The sequence below is a fragment of the Phoenix dactylifera genome, chromosome 12, assembly GCF_051530095.1.
Source record: "Phoenix dactylifera cultivar Ajwa chromosome 12, Ajwa_hap1_PhDact_Kaust_v1.1, whole genome shotgun sequence".
Classification (NCBI taxonomy): Eukaryota; Viridiplantae; Streptophyta; class Magnoliopsida; order Arecales; family Arecaceae; genus Phoenix; species Phoenix dactylifera.
In genome coordinates, this window is record NC_143201.1 from 30,423,397 (window position 1) to 30,443,738 (window position 20,342).

The 20,342-nt window shown below is 39.2% G+C and overlaps 2 protein-coding genes across 2 annotated transcripts; both read left to right on the forward strand.

Annotated features, from left to right (window-relative positions):
* Nucleotides 1-1,296: 1,296 nt before the first annotated feature.
* LOC103703779 (putative cellulose synthase A catalytic subunit 1 [UDP-forming]) lies at nt 1,297-11,905 on the forward strand. The gene is made up of 14 exons (XM_008786759.6): nt 1,297-1,641; nt 3,163-3,358; nt 3,542-3,735; nt 4,481-4,565; nt 4,661-4,847; nt 5,580-5,846; nt 5,963-6,308; nt 6,395-6,532; nt 6,613-6,738; nt 6,841-7,053; nt 7,131-7,395; nt 8,908-9,104; nt 9,195-9,545; nt 11,026-11,905. Exons 1-14 carry the CDS (start codon nt 1,561-1,563, stop codon nt 11,611-11,613), a joined length of 3,234 nt encoding a protein of 1,077 aa, XP_008784981.3. The 5' UTR covers nt 1,297-1,560; the 3' UTR covers nt 11,614-11,905.
* Nucleotides 11,906-13,043: 1,138 nt separating this feature from the next.
* LOC103703774 (uncharacterized) lies at nt 13,044-20,204 on the forward strand (the record flags this gene model as incomplete). Its single annotated transcript, XM_026803457.4, has 4 exons — nt 13,044-13,267; nt 15,704-15,865; nt 15,990-16,041; nt 16,126-20,204. Coding segments are annotated over 4 exons (528 nt in total), but the record flags the coding sequence as incomplete, so codon positions are not given.
* Between the last annotated feature and the right edge of the window lie 138 nt (nt 20,205-20,342).

Sequence of the window (20,342 nt, forward strand, 5' to 3'; positions counted from 1 at the left end):
CGGTGGAGACTGTCAGTCATATTTTTTTGAGTATCTTCAGACAGCCCAGGTCTGGAGGAGGGCACCGTTTCTCCTTCCGGAATCTGATTTTGCGGTAAAGGACTTTCTTCAAGAGATGAGAGCCACCGTGCGATCACCGAGCATTGTTGGGTGGGGGCATTGATGCGGTTTACTTGGCTTATCATATTTGGCTGGACGGGAACACCAGAGCCTTTGAGGGTAGGAGGGCCCCCCTGAGGTTTGTTGTTGGGTGAACTTTCTATCAGGCAATGGAGGTCATTGAGTCATTTGAGTTGAATTCATCAGTGATGGTTAGGGACATCTAGAACTCTTCTTTCCCTACCATAGCGCCCAGATTTTTATTCCTATCTCTTGGGAGCCCCCACTTCCTGGTAATAAGGTGAATTTCGATGGGAGTATGCCGCCAGTAGAGATTGGGCATGAATGGCTTTTATATCAGAGACCACAGCGCTAGGCTGATTGCTACGGGGGGATGCCGTTCCTTTGAGGCCTCAACATTCAGGGCGGAGCTCAGGGCTGCATGGACGAGACTATCCCATGTGAGATATGTGTTGGAGGTGGATGAGATCATTCTGGAGAAGGACTCTAATGTCTTGATTGATCACCTTCAGGTGGAAAGACGGGAGGTGGTGGAGCATCCGTTTTTGTGCGACATGCAATGGATGTTACGGGGATGTCGGACTATTCAGGTCAGGCACGTCCCTCGGAAGGCGAACAAAGTTGCTGATTGAGTCGCCTCCTTCGCTGTTTAGCATTCAGGGGAGTTTCTACGGATCCAGCAATCTTTAGTTCCTTTTACTGTTACTAGTATTTTTGTTAGTGATGTAGCTGACCGTGCTCACGAGCAGTTTGAGCAGCGGAACTAAAAAAAAAAATATTACATAAATATGGAATTTAAATTAGCAAAAGGCATCGGGACAAGTGGATGCCAAGGAGGCGGCACCTCAGCTTCCCACTCCTCGCCCTCCGAAGGCTGGAGTCCCCGCTCCTTTGTCGGCACCAGGATAATCAAGTAATTACAATCAAAAATACGGGCATTTGCTCGAAAGCTGCCGTACGTCCACCGACAGATCCAGTAGTAAGTAACGTCTGTCCCGGCAGACGCTGTCGTCACCATTAACCGGCGCTTCCCGGTCGCCCACTGCAGCCAGCCTGTCAACAGCCTCGAAGGATCCGATCACACGGCTAGGGATCCATCCGACGGTTCCGATTGTCTAATACTGATTAAGGTCAGGGGTGCTCCCGTACTTAAATGCCATTAATTAGTAATGTATTATTACCACTGATCACTAATAAAACAAAGCGAGAAAGAGAAAAAGGATATAGAGGCGAGGGAGGGAAGAGAAGAGAAAGAGATCGGAAGGAGGACAGCAGGATGGGATGGGCAGAGGTGGCAGCCCTTTGGTGGTCGAAGAAATCGCTCTCTCTCTCTCTCTCGCCATCAGTTTCTCGTTCTTGATCTCTGATTTGTGATGTTCTTCTAAAGATCTAGTGAAAGAACCGAAGGAAAAGGAGCTTTTTTCGTGATCCGAGGGAACGATGGAAGCCAATGCGGGAATGGTGGCGGGCTCCCACAAGAGGAACGAGTTCGTGATGATCCGTCACGAAGGAGAAGCCGGGGTACTTGTTTCTTTCAACCTCATTCGGGTTCTTTTGTCCCTATTATCGTTTTTATAGTCTCGTTTTCTTGAACATCTTTTTGTCATTCTGGTGGCTGGATCGGCTGGTGGACTTAATGTTACTGACGTTTGACTTGGAATTCTTGGTCATCTTTGGGGGTTTTGATAACGGGTTCTGATTAGATCGGTTAGATTGGGAGAAACACACTTTGATGTGACTGAATTTGGACTCCTTGTTCGTTTTCGCTGGCATTAGTTGGAACAACTGGGTTTTTACAGGCATCAGCTGAATTTCTTGATAGATTTTTGGAGCAGTGGTTTGTGAATCTGCAATTCAATTGAAGTCGATAATTTTCTTGTGCTTGGAGGAATTCATGGTTTTAACCGTATGTTGCTAATATCATGCTTCACCTCTTCTGTCTTTTTTAAAGGAATCGGTGGATTTTAGTCGGATTTCTTAGTTTAAAATCATCTGTCCAGCATGGATGCATGTGAAAGTTCTCGCCTTGTTCATGCTGGATTTGTACGTCCATGACATCTTGCCTTTAGAATAGAGATCTTTGTTTCTTTTCTACCAGAAGAAAGAGATTTTTGTATCTCTGCTTGAATTTGCATAACTGGCTCTTGTGTCTTCATGTATTTCTTCGTGGTAGGACTGAATGCAGACACGAAAATTCCACGATTATTTCAAGAAATTGACAGATTGCATTGTATTTTCTTGAAGCGTTCTCCCCTGTTGCTGCTACCGTTGCAATGTATGAAATGACATGAATTTCGTTGATGCTTGTAGAGAATGCGATAACTTTCTTCCCCTCCCTCGGCTTCTTCTTTAGTATAAAAACTGTTAAGAACGAGAACGGTGGGTTTATTTTGGTAATCGTTTGCAGTTTTGGATTAGATCTGTTGGATTCTTTCTTATCTGAATTCGGAATTCTTTCATTTTGGATTACAGTATCTAGATATGTTCAGTTAAATCTGTGTAAATTTTAATAATTTTCTGCCTACTTCATATGCGATAACCTGATTGTAGCATTTAGACTGACATGCCATCGTGGGTTTTATTTTTTAGATATTTACTATTACGTGAGGTTTGCTGCTGCCTCAGGCATTCTTTTGTAACTATTGGAAAGTATTGGAAAGTGGTGCACCATTAACTTTCTGTTTCAAAGTACATTCTGTTTGAAACTAAAAATCGAGATGGTTCATAGGACTAAAGTTTATATTGTGTATTACACATATACATAAGAAATATGATATGTGTGTCATGTACATGTATATGTACAAATACATACATACATATGCGTACATACATATATGTGTATATACATGTTTTTGTATGTGTATGTTAATTTTCTGATTTATCTTCTTATCTTCTTGGACTTGTGGATATCTCGATGGTGTTTTTCATATATCTTTAGTTGAAGGATATATGCTTCTTGTATTGTCTGATGTGACGGTTTTATGAAAATGCTTATTGCTTCATTCAATTTGTTGGCTAATTTTATTTCTTTTGTTAATGCAGCCTAAGCCCCTTAAAAACCTGAATGGCCAAGTGTGTCAGATCTGTGGTGATACTGTAGGGCTTACGGTGACTGGTGATGTTTTTGTTGCTTGCAATGAGTGTGCTTTTCCAGTTTGCCGCCCTTGTTATGAATATGAGCGCAAGGATGGGAATCAGTCTTGCCCTCAATGCAAGACTAGGTACAAGAGACATAAAGGTCAGCTTCTTGTTTGTAATTGATGTCTTCTCTGTGCTTAGGTTGGTTTTAGAGTAATGTTTCGAGTTTCTGTGAGGCTTTGAGGAGATTAAATAAGGCTTCATGACTTGCTTCGATGGATTTGCTTCTTAGGTTTATCATTCAATATCAATCTTACTATTTATAGCCTATATGGAGTCGCAGGTAGTCCTCGAGTTGAGGGAGATGATGAAGAGGATGATGTTGATGATCTGGACAATGAGTTCAATGGCACGCAAGGCAATGGCAAGGCAGTGCATCAGTGGCAGTTGCAAGGGCATGGAGAAGATGTTGATTTATCTTCATCTTCTAGACATGAGCCTCAGCAACGTATTCCACGTCTGACCAATGGCCAGCAGGTAGGCCCAAAAAACAAAGGTCATTGTTGGAATTGTGATGTCGTGTGCTTGAGTTCGGAGCTATCTTTGATATCTTGGGTCTTATGCAGTTCTTAGCAATTGATGGAATATTCGCATGGTTGAATCAGTAATCAATTAGGGTACATTATTATTCTATTTTATAATTTATATAAATAAGCATTTAGGATATGTTAAGTTTGAATTTTAGTGGATTAGGTAATCATTTTACTTTGGAAAGTCAATATTCTGTTGATTTGGAGACTATTTTAGTAGATTTTGTGTAAAAATGGTCTTATTCTGATAGTAGATTGGATTAAGAAGGTTTTTGATCCATTAGGATTTTTAGTGTTATTTATTTCTTTTTAGATAAGGTGAAGGAGAGATCTAAAATTTGTATGGCTGTGGTGATTGATTTTTGAATGAAAAAAGTATTTCCTACAGTAAATTACACCTTCCTATTTTTCTCCCTCTTCCTTCTGAATGTTCTCCCATTCCTTTTACTTTTCCTGTTCTCCCCTTTGAATTTTATACACTTGTCTTTGTGGCTTTATCCAAATTTGTTTATGTCACTTTATTTGGTTAAGTTGTTGTCTTTTATTTTGTGTTATTTGTTTGTTATTTAATAAAATCCTGCTGCTCGTCACAAATGAAATCATGGAATACCTGGTGTGTCAGTCTGATAAGCATCTGATTTTAATACTAGGCTACCTTCTCCTAGCCTCAACAATAAATCCCATCCTTGCAGGTTTCTGGTGAAATACCTGATGCTACACCAGATCGTCACTCAATTCGAAGTCCATCATCAGGTTATGTGGATCCGAACCAGCCAGGTATTTTTTCTATTGGTAACATTTTTTAATGCATATTCTGTACTATCAATTTGACTTCTTAGCTTTCTTGATCTTGCTATGGTGATGTTGTACAGTGCCAGTAAGAATTGTGGATCCTTCAAAGGACTTGAACTCATATGGTCTTGGAAGTGTTGACTGGAAGGAGAGAGTCGAAGGTTGGAAACTTAAACAGGACAAAAATATGATGCAGATGACCAATAAATACACTGATGGGAAAGGAGATATAGAAGGAACTGGTTCGAATGGTGAAGACCTACAAATGTATGGACGATTTGTCTCTGCTTTGGCCCTTTTGTTTTGCTGTCATGTTTTTGTCCTACATTTGCCAAGAGGTTTTCATTGAATGCCTGAATTCATGGTTTTTTTTCTTTTTTGAAAAAAAGCAATCTTATGAACCTCGAATTTGATCGGATATAGTAAAGGTCTGGTTTTGGTTAATTGGTGTCTGGACAAGCAATTTTAGTGTAGTCATTTACTTTTATTATGTTCTTAGGTTTTTCAATAAAATTATGAAAAGAAAGAAAATCTTGACATTTTTTTAATGTTCTTATGTTCATGTTTTTCACCTTTTACTCTTTAGTATTGTTCAATTCTCCCTTTTTAAATGAAAATGCTGGAAGTTTTATGTTTGATAATTCATTAGCATAACAAAGACATAGCTTCTGAAGTTGAACCTGATGCAGACACAATTTTGACATTGGGAACCGAGTACCCATATAAGCTTAGCTTGCTAAAATGTGGGTCGTTATTAATTCTTATGTGCTCCCAATTGTTTGAACTTGTATGCCATAGAAAGGTGTTCTGTCAAACTTGTCAAGCCACTAAGTTTCATTCTTACCGTTTCGGTGTCTAAACTTTCCTTCCAAGTTTTTGTCATTTCATTTCAATTTAGCCAGAATCCTGTATCTATGAAAACTGGTGCTTGTTATATGATGCTTCTAACTGATATAAGCAAGTTTTTATTAGGACTGACATTTTCATCATTTTTTTTAGGGCTGATGATGCTCGTCAACCTCTGAGCCGCATAGTGCCTATTCCTTCTAACCAACTCAACCTATATCGCTTGGTGATCATTCTCCGGCTTATCATTTTGTGTTTCTTCTTCCAGTATCGAATCACTCATCCAGTGCAAGATGCTTATCCATTGTGGCTAACGTCTGTCATATGTGAGATTTGGTTTGCTTTGTCATGGCTTCTGGATCAATTCCCAAAATGGTATCCAATCAATCGTGAGACATACCTTGACAGACTTGCACTGAGGTCATTTTTATTATTATTATTCTGGTCCTTTTACATCCTCAGAATACGGTGTGCTATGCAATTTAAATTTTATAGAAGTTCATTATATTGATTTTTCCAATATATTTACCTGGCAGATATGATAGGGAGGGAGAACCTTCACAGTTAGCTCCTATTGATATATTTGTCAGTACAGTGGATCCCATGAAAGAACCACCTCTTATAACAGCCAATACTGTATTGTCTATCCTCGCTGTGGACTACCCTGTTGACAAAGTTTCTTGCTACGTTTCTGATGATGGCTCAGCAATGCTGACATTTGAAGCCCTTTCAGAAACTGCAGAATTTGCTAGAAAGTGGGTGCCCTTTTGCAAGAAGCACAATATCGAACCCAGGGCTCCTGAGTTTTATTTTGCTCAAAAGATAGATTACTTGAAGGACAAAATACAACCTTCTTTTGTGAAAGAACGCCGAGCAATGAAGGTAAATGTGGAAACTTTTTTGTTGGATAAATATCCTCCAAGAATATATTTTACAAAATGTATTAAACCATATATGGTTCGTCTCAGAGAGAATATGAGGAGTTCAAAGTGCGGATAAATGCTCTTGTTGCGAAAGCACAGAAAACCCCAGAGGAAGGTTGGACAATGCAGGATGGCACTCCATGGCCTGGAAATAATCCAAGAGATCACCCTGGCATGATCCAGGTGCATCATCATTTTTGTGACACTCCATTGCCACCATTTCACATTTAGTTTGTCTTACCCCTTTTTTGTTACAAATGCAGGTCTTTTTAGGGCACAGTGGAGGGCTTGATACAGATGGCAATGAGCTACCTAGACTAGTTTATGTTTCCCGTGAGAAGAGACCAGGATTCCAGCATCACAAAAAGGCTGGTGCAATGAATGCTTTGGTTTGTATCTTGTGTTCTATATTCGCTTGTACAATCACATTTTCTGGGATTATTTTATCTGCTAATAATGGGTTTGGTCTGTAATTCTCTGGTGTTGTTCAGATTCGGGTATCTGCTGTCTTAACCAATGGTGCCTATCTTCTAAATGTGGATTGCGATCATTACTTCAATAACAGCAAAGCTCTTCGTGAAGGAATGTGTTTCATGATGGATCCTGCACTGGGAAAGAAGACATGCTATGTGCAGTTTCCTCAAAGATTTGATGGCATTGACTTGCATGATCGATATGCCAATCGCAATATTGTGTTTTTTGATGTAAGAAATTTCATACATAATACATGCATTGGGCCTAGTAGAATGAATTAATTTCTTACCAAAATTTTGCTTTGCAGATCAACTTGAAAGGTTTAGATGGCATTCAAGGCCCTGTTTATGTGGGAACAGGTTGCTGTTTTAACAGGCAGGCCTTGTATGGGTATGATCCTGTCCTGACTGAGGCTGATTTGGAACCAAACATTGTCTTTAAAAGCTGCTGCGGTTCAAGAAAGAAAGGAAAGACTGGGAACAAGAGTTACATTGATAAAAAACGGCAAGCTAAGAGAACTGAATCCACCATTCCTATCTTCAATATGGAAGACATGGAAGAGGGGGTAGAAGGTAAGGATGTGGTGCTTATAGTGTTTCTCATTTAAATGTTTCAAAGGATCTAAAACAAATATCCTCCAAATTTCTACTAGTTAATTGTGCATGAATCATGTTCTTGCATTTGCTTGTGGTTGCTTTTTTACCTTGAGGTAATTGCACACATGAAAGGATTATGAAATAATATTTATTGATCTAGGATATGGCTGAACGTTAGCCATGTAATGTAGATTATTGACGAAGTGGCTGAGCCTAATACTGTTCTTGATGTTTTAGTTATTATTTAGGAGCTTCTTGATTCCTCTATCCTTTCTTCAATCTTGAAGCAAAGTCTGTTAATTATGTGAAGTTATTTTTTATGTGAACCTGGACAATAAAAAATGACAATGTTGCAAATCTAACTGAACACTCTTCTTCCAGTTCTTTGAAATTCTCTTTCTGTAATACACACCATCATGATAGCCCACTTGTGCATGTCTCAATTTCTTCTTTTCTTTATTGATTGTCCTCCAGCTATGAGCGGAGCCAATTGGGGAGGAGGGGGCAGGAGTTAAAAATAAGATCAGATTGTATATGCTATACATTGAGATTCTGAGAAAATTATGCATGTGCTCCTCTAGGAAATTGGTCAAGACGTTGTTGCCTTATATTTTGGATTTTAGGTTAGCGAACCTGTTCAAAGGGAATATAAGGATGGAAACCACATGTTAGTGGGGGTTTGGAGAACTAATGATCAAGCATGCATGGTTGGAGAGACCTTATTTGGCAGGCACAGTTCCCCTAGTGATTGATTGTCAAGCTATTTGTCTCATTCTCATTGTCCTTTATGGGTAGAGGAAAGCAAAGTGTTGCAATTGGGGGGTGATATTTGCTTTTAACAAATATGGATTGCATATTTGGTGGCGTGCAATAATTCCTGTGTAGGTTCTTGCATTGCATATGACACTTTTTAGTGGAAGGGAGCATGCAAAAGATAAGGCAGGGGGAGGGTGTTTTGGAGATGGGTGAAAGACTGTTCCGCCGGGAGAGGTGGGGGGGGGGGGGGGGGGGGTGGTGGTGGTGGGGGTTGTTGGTGGTGTAAAATGCTAAAAGTAAGGATTGCAGCATGGCAAGGTAATGGGATCTTCGTCCTAGAGAACAAGGAGAAGATTCATAATGCTTCATTCTTTTCTCTTTTGGGAAATAAAAGGAAGCAATGAAGGAGCGTGGACAGTAAAAATGAAAGAAAACCAAAGGGTCATTAGGTTTTCTTATGCCGATACTTATCTCTTAATTAAGTAATTGATATCTTTCTAGAACCTAATATACCCTTTCACCTTATTATAATAACAATACTTTTTGACCTTGTGATATTATCTGCCATCTTCTTAATAATATGTGTAATGTCATATTGTTTAGTTTTAGTGTGTGAACCATCAAATTAGTGATCAATGTTTTGAAAACCAATTGTTTACTTTTGCTTTATACTATGATTGATACTTCATTATCAAATTTTTACCATCATCGATGGGATATTTGCATTTTCAGCTTATGAAGATGAGAGATCACTGCTAATGTCTCAGAAGAGCTTGGAAAAGCGGTTTGGTCAGTCACCAATTTTCATTGCATCCACCTTCATGGAGCAGGGGGGCATACCACCATCTACAAATCCAGCTTCTTTGCTGAAGGAAGCCATCCATGTTATAAGCTGTGGTTATGAGGATAAGACTGAATGGGGCAAAGAGGTTAGCTCCAATAACGTCCAATCTTATTTCAGTGGCATGACTGCATTGCCAGAAATGATAGCCTGAGCTTTTACATCTTTTTTTCCCCAGATTGGTTGGATATATGGTTCAGTTACCGAGGATATTCTTACTGGATTTAAGATGCACGCACGGGGATGGATTTCAATTTATTGCATGCCACCCCGCCCTGCATTTAAGGGTTCTGCCCCAATCAATCTTTCTGATCGTCTGAACCAAGTGCTTCGGTGGGCCTTGGGATCAATTGAGATCCTCCTCAGTAGACATTGCCCGATTTGGTATGGTTATAGTGGGAGGTTGAAGCTTCTGGAGAGGGTAGCATACATCAACACCATAGTTTATCCCATCACATCCATTCCACTGATTGCCTACTGTGTGCTTCCAGCTATCTGCCTTCTCACAGGAAAATTCATCATTCCAGAGGTCAGCAGCAATTTGTTTAGCAGCAACTTTTACCTTTCATAATTTATGCCCATGCCTGCATATTCTATGCATTTTGGATGTTCTCTTTATGTCTATGGCATTATAGGGCTTAATGACTTCTAACCATGTATATAATCCAATGCATTACAACATTTGGTTGATATGGGCACATATTGATCTATTTCCATATCTATATTCATTTTTGCGAACTGCGTTCCAATTTTCTTATAATTTAGGAATTCTGTACGGTGCTCCTTGATTGGATGTGCTTATACCATGATGGACAAAGTGGGAAATATCCTCAATTGCAAAATATTTTAAACATGTCGAGCATGTATATTATGGGATATTTCTTCTGAAAAGAATCTTCTTGATGAGGAGTCTAATCAGTAGTTAAATCTATTAGTACTTGAGATTCAGATTTTGCCTTTGTCCTTCATGAGATTCAAGGTATTTCAGTCAGTATGGATGCCTGCACATCAATTGGGGAGCCATTACCTTGGTAAATACTCTTGCTCAAGGGTTTTCACCCCCAGTTACGTGCTCTTTGACCTGTCTGCTGTTTCTTATTTATTTTCTTCATAAAATACTTATTATTAGAAGGAAGTTTGGCAAAATTTAATGTGTAAATTTAATTCTGCAGATGATTTATGGATTTATTTTCTGGCTCTTTGGTGCCATGCCTCGCATTGTTAATGTTTAAATTGAAAACTTATTAATATTTAAGATCTGTATCAGCTCAACGAGTCCACCTTCTTATGTTTCTCTTTGTTCCAGTTAGTTTGACGGTTTGCATCTACAAGTCATCATATATGGCATAAAAAGTAGCTGAGGACTCTTAGATCTATCAATGTAATGTAGAGATGGAAGTGCCCATTCTGGACTTTTTTCTTGATGTCATTTGCTATTCTTCAATGCTGAATTTGATATTCATCATATTACTAGGTTGACTACATTTTCATACAGGAGTTATTGCTGTTGGTTTTCAGTTATTAAAAGAATGTAAATTGATTGCTGGTTGCCATGGGCAATAAAATCAAAATCTTCTTCACATATATAATCATCTGCAAAATGCAAGGTTAAGTTGAATGTCTTGGGCTGAAGGACTTCTTTTCTAGATACCTTGCTTGCACACATGCATGGGTGCAGTAATAATACAACATAGCGTAAAATTCAGTTTTGGGGGTTGATAAATGCATATTAAAACTGTTGGATGTTGTTCTAGGAGTGACTTGATATTTGGGCAAGAGATCTCCAAAAGCATGTGATTTTTGTACATAGGCATTTCAGGCATATAGATTGCATCCAAAGGTTTAGATTTGTATTCCTCTGGGTGTGCAGTTCTCTCTTTACATAGCAATCTGCATTCCTTTTATATATTTATATCTTACGTAACTAGTTAATGTGATCCCAACAGTTGGTATGGTGGGTGTTTGTCATTTAGGCCTCTAAACTTTCAATCCTTAAATGAATTATGCAGATAAGCAACTATGCGGGCATGTGGTTCATTCTGCTCTTCATCTCAATCTTTGCAACTGGAATTTTGGAGCTCAGGTGGAGTGGCGTCGGAATTGAAGATTGGTGGAGGAATGAGCAGTTTTGGGTGATCGGTGGTACCTCAGCTCATCTCTTTGCTGTCTTCCAAGGCCTGCTCAAGGTTTTGGCTGGGATTGACACCAACTTCACTGTCACATCAAAGGCATCAGATGACGATGGGGATTTTGCTGAGCTGTATGTGTTCAAGTGGACAAGTCTCCTCATTCCTCCGACCACTGTTCTGGTCATGAACTTGGTGGGGATGGTTGCAGGTGTTTCTTATGCCATCAACAGTGGTTACCAATCATGGGGTCCGCTGTTTGGGAAACTCTTCTTCTCCATATGGGTGATAGTTCACCTCTATCCTTTCCTCAAGGGTCTTTTGGGTCGGACAAACAGGACACCAACTATTGTTATTGTCTGGTCCATTCTCCTTGCTTCCATCTTCTCATTGCTGTGGGTGCGTATCGATCCTTTTACCTCTCCCACCCAGAAGGCTGCAACAGTAGGGCAGTGTGGTATCAATTGCTGATTCTTTCTTTAGGAGATACGTTTATGAAAAAGCTCAGCTCTCTCCAGTCCCTCATGTAAATACTGGAGGACTGGCGTTGGATCAGTAGCAAGGATGGATGTTTCAGCAATGTTATGTTTGTTCCGCACGGATGGTGCCATATGGCACCATTACTGCATTGGTGAAGCTGGTGTCATGTGAATTCAAAATCGTCTTTGTTGTGTAGCATATAATGGTTTCGTCAAAAACGGTGTAAAAACGTCAATGTACCCTTGTTATTTATTTTAACATTTATTGATAATATTTTGTGTCATAAGCGGCCTTTGTCTTTCTTGGTCATGTTAGAACTTCATTCTCAATAAATATCTCGAAATAAGATAATAAGAAACAATATCTTGTGAATAGGCGAGATATGTAAGGTATGCTCGGCTTTTAGACTTCACTTGCCGAACGGAGATTGCAGCGTCTAAAAATTGGTGCATCAATTATTGTTCATGTAACAAACTTGCAGGAGGTAGCAACCCAGTCCTCTTTTGGCATGGCAGAAGACGAACCAGCTTCAGCTCTTCGCGAGGCTCGCTCTTTGGCGCACCCTGACAGGCTGTCCGGCGGCTGGAGGGATCACCGGAAGGTTGTCACCAGTTGCATTATTTCAATCATGAAGCCATCTGAGTCGTGAAAGAAGAGTTGGTCTGCGTAGACGTACGCCACCCTCCTCGCCTCGCCGGCCTCTGGATGTAAGGTATGCTCACCTCCGAGGAGGGAGAAATAGGGAAGCCTTCGTTGCGGCGGCGCGAGGGATGTGAAGTGGGTCCCTTGAGATCTGTCCCTTGGTATATCGCTAGTTCCGTAGCCCCCGAGAATGGGTCGAAGAAAGGCCGCGACTTGGGGGGTCTCTCACCTCGCGCCTTGGGTTTCGGGGGAGAGAGAGCCACGGTTTGGTATAAAAAGAAATCCAAGATTTGATGAATTTTGCGTAAATGCAGGAAAGAGGGTTTTCGATTTGTGCTGGTTTCCAGGGCTGGTCCCCGAATAGAGCAGTCTTCGATATGGGACTTGGTTCTTTGCATAGGTTTGTTGATTTCGTCTATTTCTGGTCGTTATCTAAAAGCCAAAGCGGAAAGAAAACGAAAAGAAAAAACAACCAAGCCTGACCGGTTTTGCGTAGAATCTTTGTCGTGATTTCGATTTGTTTCGGCTGTTCTGTTCAGGACCAGTAGCGCGCAGGTTTGGCTTTGCCAAGAGATTCGGCTCTTCTGACTTTCAAAGGTTAGTTTCTTGATATAGCGATTCCACGAGTGGTTAGTGCGGTTTCTTGGATGATTCTTTTATGATGCTCTGTGTTTGCTCGTTGGTGTAAGAAGATCCAAAATGTCAGGGGGCACGCCGGTGGCTGGTGGCTACGTGAGGCAGAGACACAACCAAGGGTGCTTCTCCAGTGCTGACGACCTAGAGATGCAGAGGAACAGTGGAGGAAACTCCTCGACTGGCGAGACCTCGAGGACGATGCATCTTCAAGGCCACCAACATATTCGATACCAGCCCTTCGGAGGGCTCGGACACGGAAAGAAGTCGTTGAGACGGTAATCTGGCTCATTGCGGTGTGCATCATCTACTATGGCGATCGGCGCTCAAATCTGATCTCTCTCTTGTGCTGGGATGGAAGGATCAAGAGGTAAAAAGAACCAGTCTCCTTGCTTGGATTATGTTTTACTTTTAGATTCTAGGAGAACTTTTGAAGTCAATAATGTGGATGTGGTAGCTATTTTGGTTCAAGAATGACATTTCGAAGTTCTATAGGATTGCTTTTATGAAAAAGTAAATTGCATGATGTCTTGACTGGCCATAATTGTACACGCGAGAATTCCTAATTTTGTCATATCCTTTTTTTCTTTTCCTCTTATTTTGCTTTATGGTTACTTTTGTTCTACTTACAGCTGGAAGAAAAAAGAAGGATTTATCTCTCCAGTTGATGTCGAGCTCGTAAAGAACTAAGGGTGACTTTGGACTCATATTTATGCAGACATGAGATATGTTCTTACCTAGAAAAGGTGAAGATCAGATATACAATTGGTTCAGACATTTTAATTGTAAGATGGGGCTGAGCAGGGTTATTTGGGTTGGGTGGTTGGTGGGGTAATTCTTTTTTTCTATGCAACAAAACAGGCTGGAGGATATGTGGGTCAATGGCTTCCAGTGAATGTACTTTGGCTTGAAGTTTACAGCTCTAAGTTGTTGGGTGGTTTCTGGAATGAGTCAGGAGAGCTTGGATATACGTGGCTTGTTTTATGGATTATTAGCATGAAATCGATGTGGATTCTTTTAATTTTGAACTGAGTGGGGAAGCATCATCCATTTCCATGGAAGAGTTGAAGATTGCATCAAAGGTCACCATTCCATTATATTGACAGTTTGTTCACCTTCTGTGATTCCTAGATGATAAGGAGGTGTCCTAAGATGCAACAGTAGTATAATTAATTTCCCTTCTTGCTTTTATGTTGACGTAATTCCCAGGGAGTATGTTGGGACAGAGTATTTATAGTTGATAGGTAGTGCATGGGGTTATGTTGGATGAATAGGAAGCTTTTAGGTTTACAGGAAGTGAAACGAGCTGTGGAAGAGGCCTTCTGAGGAACAGGATATGCGCAATCACTCATGCTCTCCTCGTCCCTCCTCTCCATTGTTTCTTTGTGCTTGCTTGTATGCCGAATTTGCTGGTTATGTGATTGATCACCATTACTATCAATTACTGTTTCATTCCTAAAGACTATGGTGGCTTTTGGAATTTGAAATGTCAAGAAGCAAATGAACTTCTATATTTAAATGCTGAAGTCGAGTTTTTATGTTCTGGCTGATATATGGTTCAGCCTCTGCATGTCAATAACATGGATTTTATTGTTACTGCACCTCTGGTGATTAGTGATTCTAGGAAGTTCATAGAGCCTGATTGCTTTACATTGACACCATTATCTTGCTGGGAAACTATTATGTTCATTTGTTGTTTGCAGTGAAATTTTGGTAGGAGGTACCAATAGATTCTGACTTGACCTATGGCTTAATAATAAATATATTATTGATCAATAATTTAAGAGAAGGAAGTGTGCAATGGAGTGAAGTTAGTAGTTGCAGCATCTTTCGATATAGTAATAATTGATCAAATAGTACAATTATGTGCAAGTTAGAGTCTTACCAAGGAAGCGGGCACAAAGGTGTGTGAGATTTGGAAAAGAGCTAGGCAAAACTAAAAATTACAGACTTTGAAAACTTAATATGATCAGGATTAAACATCTGATACAAATTGTTTGTGAAATATTTGTCATGCTGATTACTGAATTTGATGATTAAGGGCCACTTTTTATGATTTTTTAAGAAGTATTTTCTTAGTGAGATCATGGACTGAATCTATTTTTATGATGATCAGTTGTTTTCTTTCCTATTCGACCTAATTTTTATTTGAGAGATAACATATAACCGAAGGGAGGAATATGTTTACCTGTAAATTGTTAAGGTCAATATATCTAAATCTGAAAGTTGGCAGCTTCATCATTTTGGTTGTTTGATATATATGTCGTTCACATGGATCTGCTATTTGACATATATATGATTTCCACATGAATCTGCTAGAATATTGTTGAAAATATCGATCTTGTAGTTCTTTGCATGCATCTCATTCTAATTGCTTTTTGCACCAGTTTATCATTTTATACCTTCTTTACCTGTAAATGTGAAGCTTGATATAGCTGAATCTGAAGACTGGTCCATCAATTTTTTTAATCATTTTAGTTATTTGAAATGTATGGTTTCCACATCAGTGTGCTTGATTTTATTGTGTAAAAATATTGATATTGCAGCAGTTCTTTGCATGCATCTCATCCAATTTCTTTCTGTTAGTTTAACATTTTATACCTCCTCTACCTGTAAAATGCAGAGCGTGATATAGTTGAATTTGAAAGCTGATACCTGAATTTTGCTTTTTCACCATTTTGGTCATTTGATATGTACATTTTCCACATGAATCTGCTTATTGTTTAAAAATTTTGATCTTGCAGCAGTACTTTTCATGTATGTCAATCCAACTGCATTTTACATTAGTTTATCAATTATTTTGCAGGACAGCTCTGTACCTCAGTCTTGTGGGTGTTGCCTTGGATTTAGGCCTTAATTTATATTCCACATTTTTCTTGTGCGGTCCACAGAAGCTTTATGAAAAAAATGAAGCCTTGCTTTCTATAGCACCATGTATCATCATGCTTGGATTCCTCTTGTTCTGCTTGTAAGTACAATTACTTGATGTACTCATTTATGAGAGAGGAAGGATCTTAAGCTAGAATTTAAGTTAAAGAGGTCTGCTTGATTTAGAGTATTTTGTTTAGTTTGTTGAAGCTCTTATTTTGCAGGTTATCATTTGCTTTATGGCCTATTTGGTGTTTCTTGTCCATTCCTCTTTTGGTAAGAACCTTGCCTTTTTGTAAAAAAGAAACAGCAAATTACTTTGATATTTCATTTCAATAATGCTGCTTTTTTTCATTGCAGTTTACACTATTCATGGCTGTCATGGTTATATCACCATACTTGCTAATTGGACCACTTAGATTATCTGAATTTGCAGCCCGTGCTGACTGATCTTTCAAAATTGATTATCTGAGAACTGAAGAAAAACTGATTTTAGAAGGGTGAATTTCAAATGTATGTTGTGGCACTCTAACCATCATGGGAAGATTTACCAAGCCATGGATACTTCAGGAACTAAGATTCATGAGGATGGCTGCAATGCCATGCTTTGGTGGTGAGTTCAGAGTTAATAAGGCTGGCATCCATACTGTGATCTGTTTGATATAATTGTCAACAACTACTTCCAGATCACGCTTTTGATAAAATTTCTAGGTTCTGTTCAGCTCCTCAAGCGTTTGATAATACTTGGAGTTTAAACAACATTTTGCATCAGTTTAGTTTATGGAAAGACACTATGGAGTAAAATTATCCATATAATACACCCATCTATTTTCCATTATTTGATACAGATTAAGTTTTAAATTCTGATGAATAAGTCTTCGTTTTCTTCTTTTTTCAGGCCACCTTGGGTCAATTAGTAGCCTTGGAACTTGTTATTTACTTAAATTCTATCTATAGAGAACCCCATTCTTCTTAAGGATGTTTCATTGCTTGAAGATACACATAATGATCGCTCTTTTCTATTTTTACCTAAAGTCATTCTGATTTTAAAATCATCTGTTCTGTATACAAATAGGGTCACTTTGCAACCATTTGTTGAATATGTATGGTACTTTTCTCTCTCTATCAGACTATGTGAATAATGTTTCTAACTGTGAAGGATATATATCTAATTCTAATTGGAATGCACACTTCTAATTGAATTGTAGGGAATCCATTATAAGTTGACCTCGGTGTACATGCATTCTGCCTATATTATGGATCTTGATTAGGTGGTGGCCTAGCAGAGTCTGTTTTTTGTAATAACCATCAAGATATCAAAAGTAGGGCATGCCTTATAGTATTTTAAAGGTACCATAAGGTGGCAACAGCCAAATAATACAGTACACATAGATAGTTGTGATCTCATAACTGCCAAATGTTTGATTCACCCTCCTCCTCTAGAACCCTCTTTTTTCCATCGTTGAACTACTATGTCTTCATCAACGTGGACATGGCGTAGGTGCTATCTGACCAAGCTGGTTAATTGTTTGGTGGTTATCCCAAGGGACCTGGTTTCAAATCCCACCTTCACCAGCTTTTGGGGGGTGAGGGATGCTTTGGGAAGGGCAACACTCCATTGTGTAGCCCATTGCCTACATGCCTCTTCTACCAAAAAAAGAATAAGTAAATAAAGTGGACATTGTGGAAAACGATGATTTTGATATACATGCATGAATTGCATTTTTCAATATATATGATGCATAATGTTTAACTAATGGCTAGATAACAGGATAAAATAGTTAAATTTTGATTAAATGTTAGCAAAGTCAGCATCTGTGATAATTTTCATCAAGTTGGAAAACCTATAATATATGGGAAGTATTACAGTATTCTATTCTACTAAATGTTTCATAGTACAGTAACTAGAGGGAGCTGAAATTTTATACCATTAACTGGACTTACACCTCGCCTCCATTGCTGCAGCACTCTGCAGTCTTCACTTGAATTAGCCTTTATAGAAATAGATTATACCCTATAGGTGCCCAGTATCACATTTTCTTATGTATTCTTTAATTGTGTAGTGTGTGCAATGACTACTGGTCCTTACAACAGAGACATCAGGCCTGAGGCAGGACATCTAGAAACATTCAGTCACTAAAGAATTAGAAACTTAGGGAAGGAGTAGCATTTCACCTCTTTCCAGCCAAGGAGAATCGATTAGATGATAGATGCAATCAAGGAGATCCTAAATCCATAAAGGCTATATCTATTTTAGAACATGGATGTGGATCGAGCTACCCATTTTCAATACTTTTTAATGTAAACTATTTTTAATATTCGATAGTATGAACATCATATCACTTGTAATTCTTCTGATTGGGTCGGTGATTGAAGTTAAGTTCGTTTCCTGTTAATGCTGCAAAGTGCAAGCAGTAACTTTCCAGTCCAACTGTCAGTATCATCATAAAAGCTAGATGCTCCAGTTTCCGTCTTACTGTTTTAAAGCCTATTTTGCTCAGCCTATGATATGCGAGGGAAAATTGAACATTTCTTCATTTGATTTGCTTCGCCTGCATTTATACATGGATTCTAGCTAGTTAAAAAAAAAAATATGTTTCTATCTACTTAATGATGAGCTGTGCTATGCCTCTAGGGGTTATTGATAGTATTCAGAAACTTTTTAAATCCTTTTCTGGGCTCATGATATTGGTAAAAAAGTATCCATTTAGTTTTGTGGGATGCTGTTTGTAAACCTAAAATGGCTGGAGGTCTGAGTTTATATGACCTCAGGTATGGATGCACTGCTCTCATCACCTGGTTAGCTGCTAATTTGATGCTCAATCCTTACTCCTTGTGGGCCTCTGTGATGGCTGAGAAGTATGGATTTCCGGGGACTTGGGATGGTTATAGGTGTACCAGAAGGTCATCCCGAATTTGGAAAGAGATTATTCTACATTCGGTTGACATTAAATTTGCATTTCAATGGTCAGTAGGAAACTGCTCGAGGATTGATATTATTAATGATGCATGGATTACTGACATTCCTTTAGTCAGAAGTGAAACCTTTGTCAATTCTGATGTGAGTATGGACGGTCATTGTGTTTCTTCTTTGATTGAACAAGGGGAGTGGAATTGGTGCTCTTGAATCATTTTTTCGGTCCTGATTTTGTAACTGCCATCACTTCTATTCCTTTGCCAGAGGCTACTGTTAATGATGTGCAAACTTGGTATAAATCTGGTTTTTCGGTGGTTAAAGCAAGGGATTTTTATCATGAGCTATTTCATAATGGTGGAGAGTTGGACGATAATTCTACTACTATCTTCGCTGCAATTTGAAATTTTCAGCTACTACTCGTGTTCTTTTTTGGTGGAAGGTGGCTTGGAGGCGGTTGACTTGGCAAACTCTGCTTATGTCCAGAGGATTATTAGATCCTTTGGAGGGAGGTTGTGATTTGTGTCATGATTCGGAGGATGTTGATCATATTTCACCTAGCTGTTCAATGGTTAAGGAGACTTTGTGTCATATTTCAGCAAGACTTCAATTTACTTTTCCATGTGATACTGTTGATTTACTTCTCTCTTCTTTTCAAAGGAGGATAGATCCATTGCTGCTCTCTATTCTGGCATATGCTGGCTGGATCTTGTGGAAAGCTCAGAATAATAGTCTTTCAACAACTTCATACCACTCCGCAGACTATGGCTGATCAAGCTGTTAGAATGGCAAAGGAGTTCCATCATGAGGCGTCAAAAGTTTCTGAACACAATATGAGGCACTGGGTCGTTTGCGACTAGAGAAGTCCCTCCTAACAAATCCTATCTTGGTTAGGTGGATGCCCCCTCCCCTTGGATGTGTCAAGGTTAATTTTGAAGGGTCTTTGAACAATCATCTTAGTGGGGTGGGGTTTGTTATTAGAGACCGTGAAGGGAGACTTCTTCTGGCTGGTGCTTGACTTTCTACCTATGCTTCTGTCCATTTCATTGAATTTCGAGGAGCATGGGAACGTGTCTGGGCTGCAGTTAATATTTTGAAATGCTCTAGAATTCAGCTGGAGGGTGATTCATGACAGTCGTCAGTTGGATTTCCAGTCGAGCTTCTAGTTGGATTGCCAACCCTTTGCTTAGTGACATCCATTGTCTGTTGTCCTCTGTGGAATTTTTCTCTGTGCAACATGTTTATCCGGAGGCAAATTTTGCAGCAGATTGGTTGGCTTCCTTGCATTCGAATCTGTAGGCAGATGTCCACGGACTCTCTCGGCTTAGAAGGGCTTCGTGATCTTTGTTATTTCTGTTAGTTTTCCTTTTAGTTTTTTCTGTTTTCTCTTGTCTGTCTGACAAGTCACCAAAATTTTAGTTGAGGATTTGCCCTTTGTGCAAAATGATTGCAGTATGGCAACTTTAAGCATGCCACCCAAAATGTATTTACTATTTATATTGAAATGGCATCATGTTTGTGTTGATGGGGTACTCTATACATCAACAATACTGATCATATAAGTAACTCAGAAGTGGGGTTTCACATCAAAGGTTCCTTTGCTTTGTAGAATGTTTTATACTGTTTAAGTAGACATTCAATATTGCTATTCAGCCTCAGCTAA

Bases quoted from the DNA above. Each gene is read 5' to 3' on its own strand.
- LOC103703779 (XM_008786759.6), top strand. From the start codon at position 1,561: ATGGAAGCCAATGCGGGAATGGTGGCGGGCTCCCACAAGAGGAACGAG. The intron at 3,736-4,480 runs GTAGGCCCAAAA...CCATCCTTGCAG, and splicing joins GTCTGACCAATGGCCAGCAG to GTTTCTGGTGAAATACCTGA. The intron at 6,533-6,612 runs GTGCATCATCAT...TTACAAATGCAG, and splicing joins ATCACCCTGGCATGATCCAG to GTCTTTTTAGGGCACAGTGG.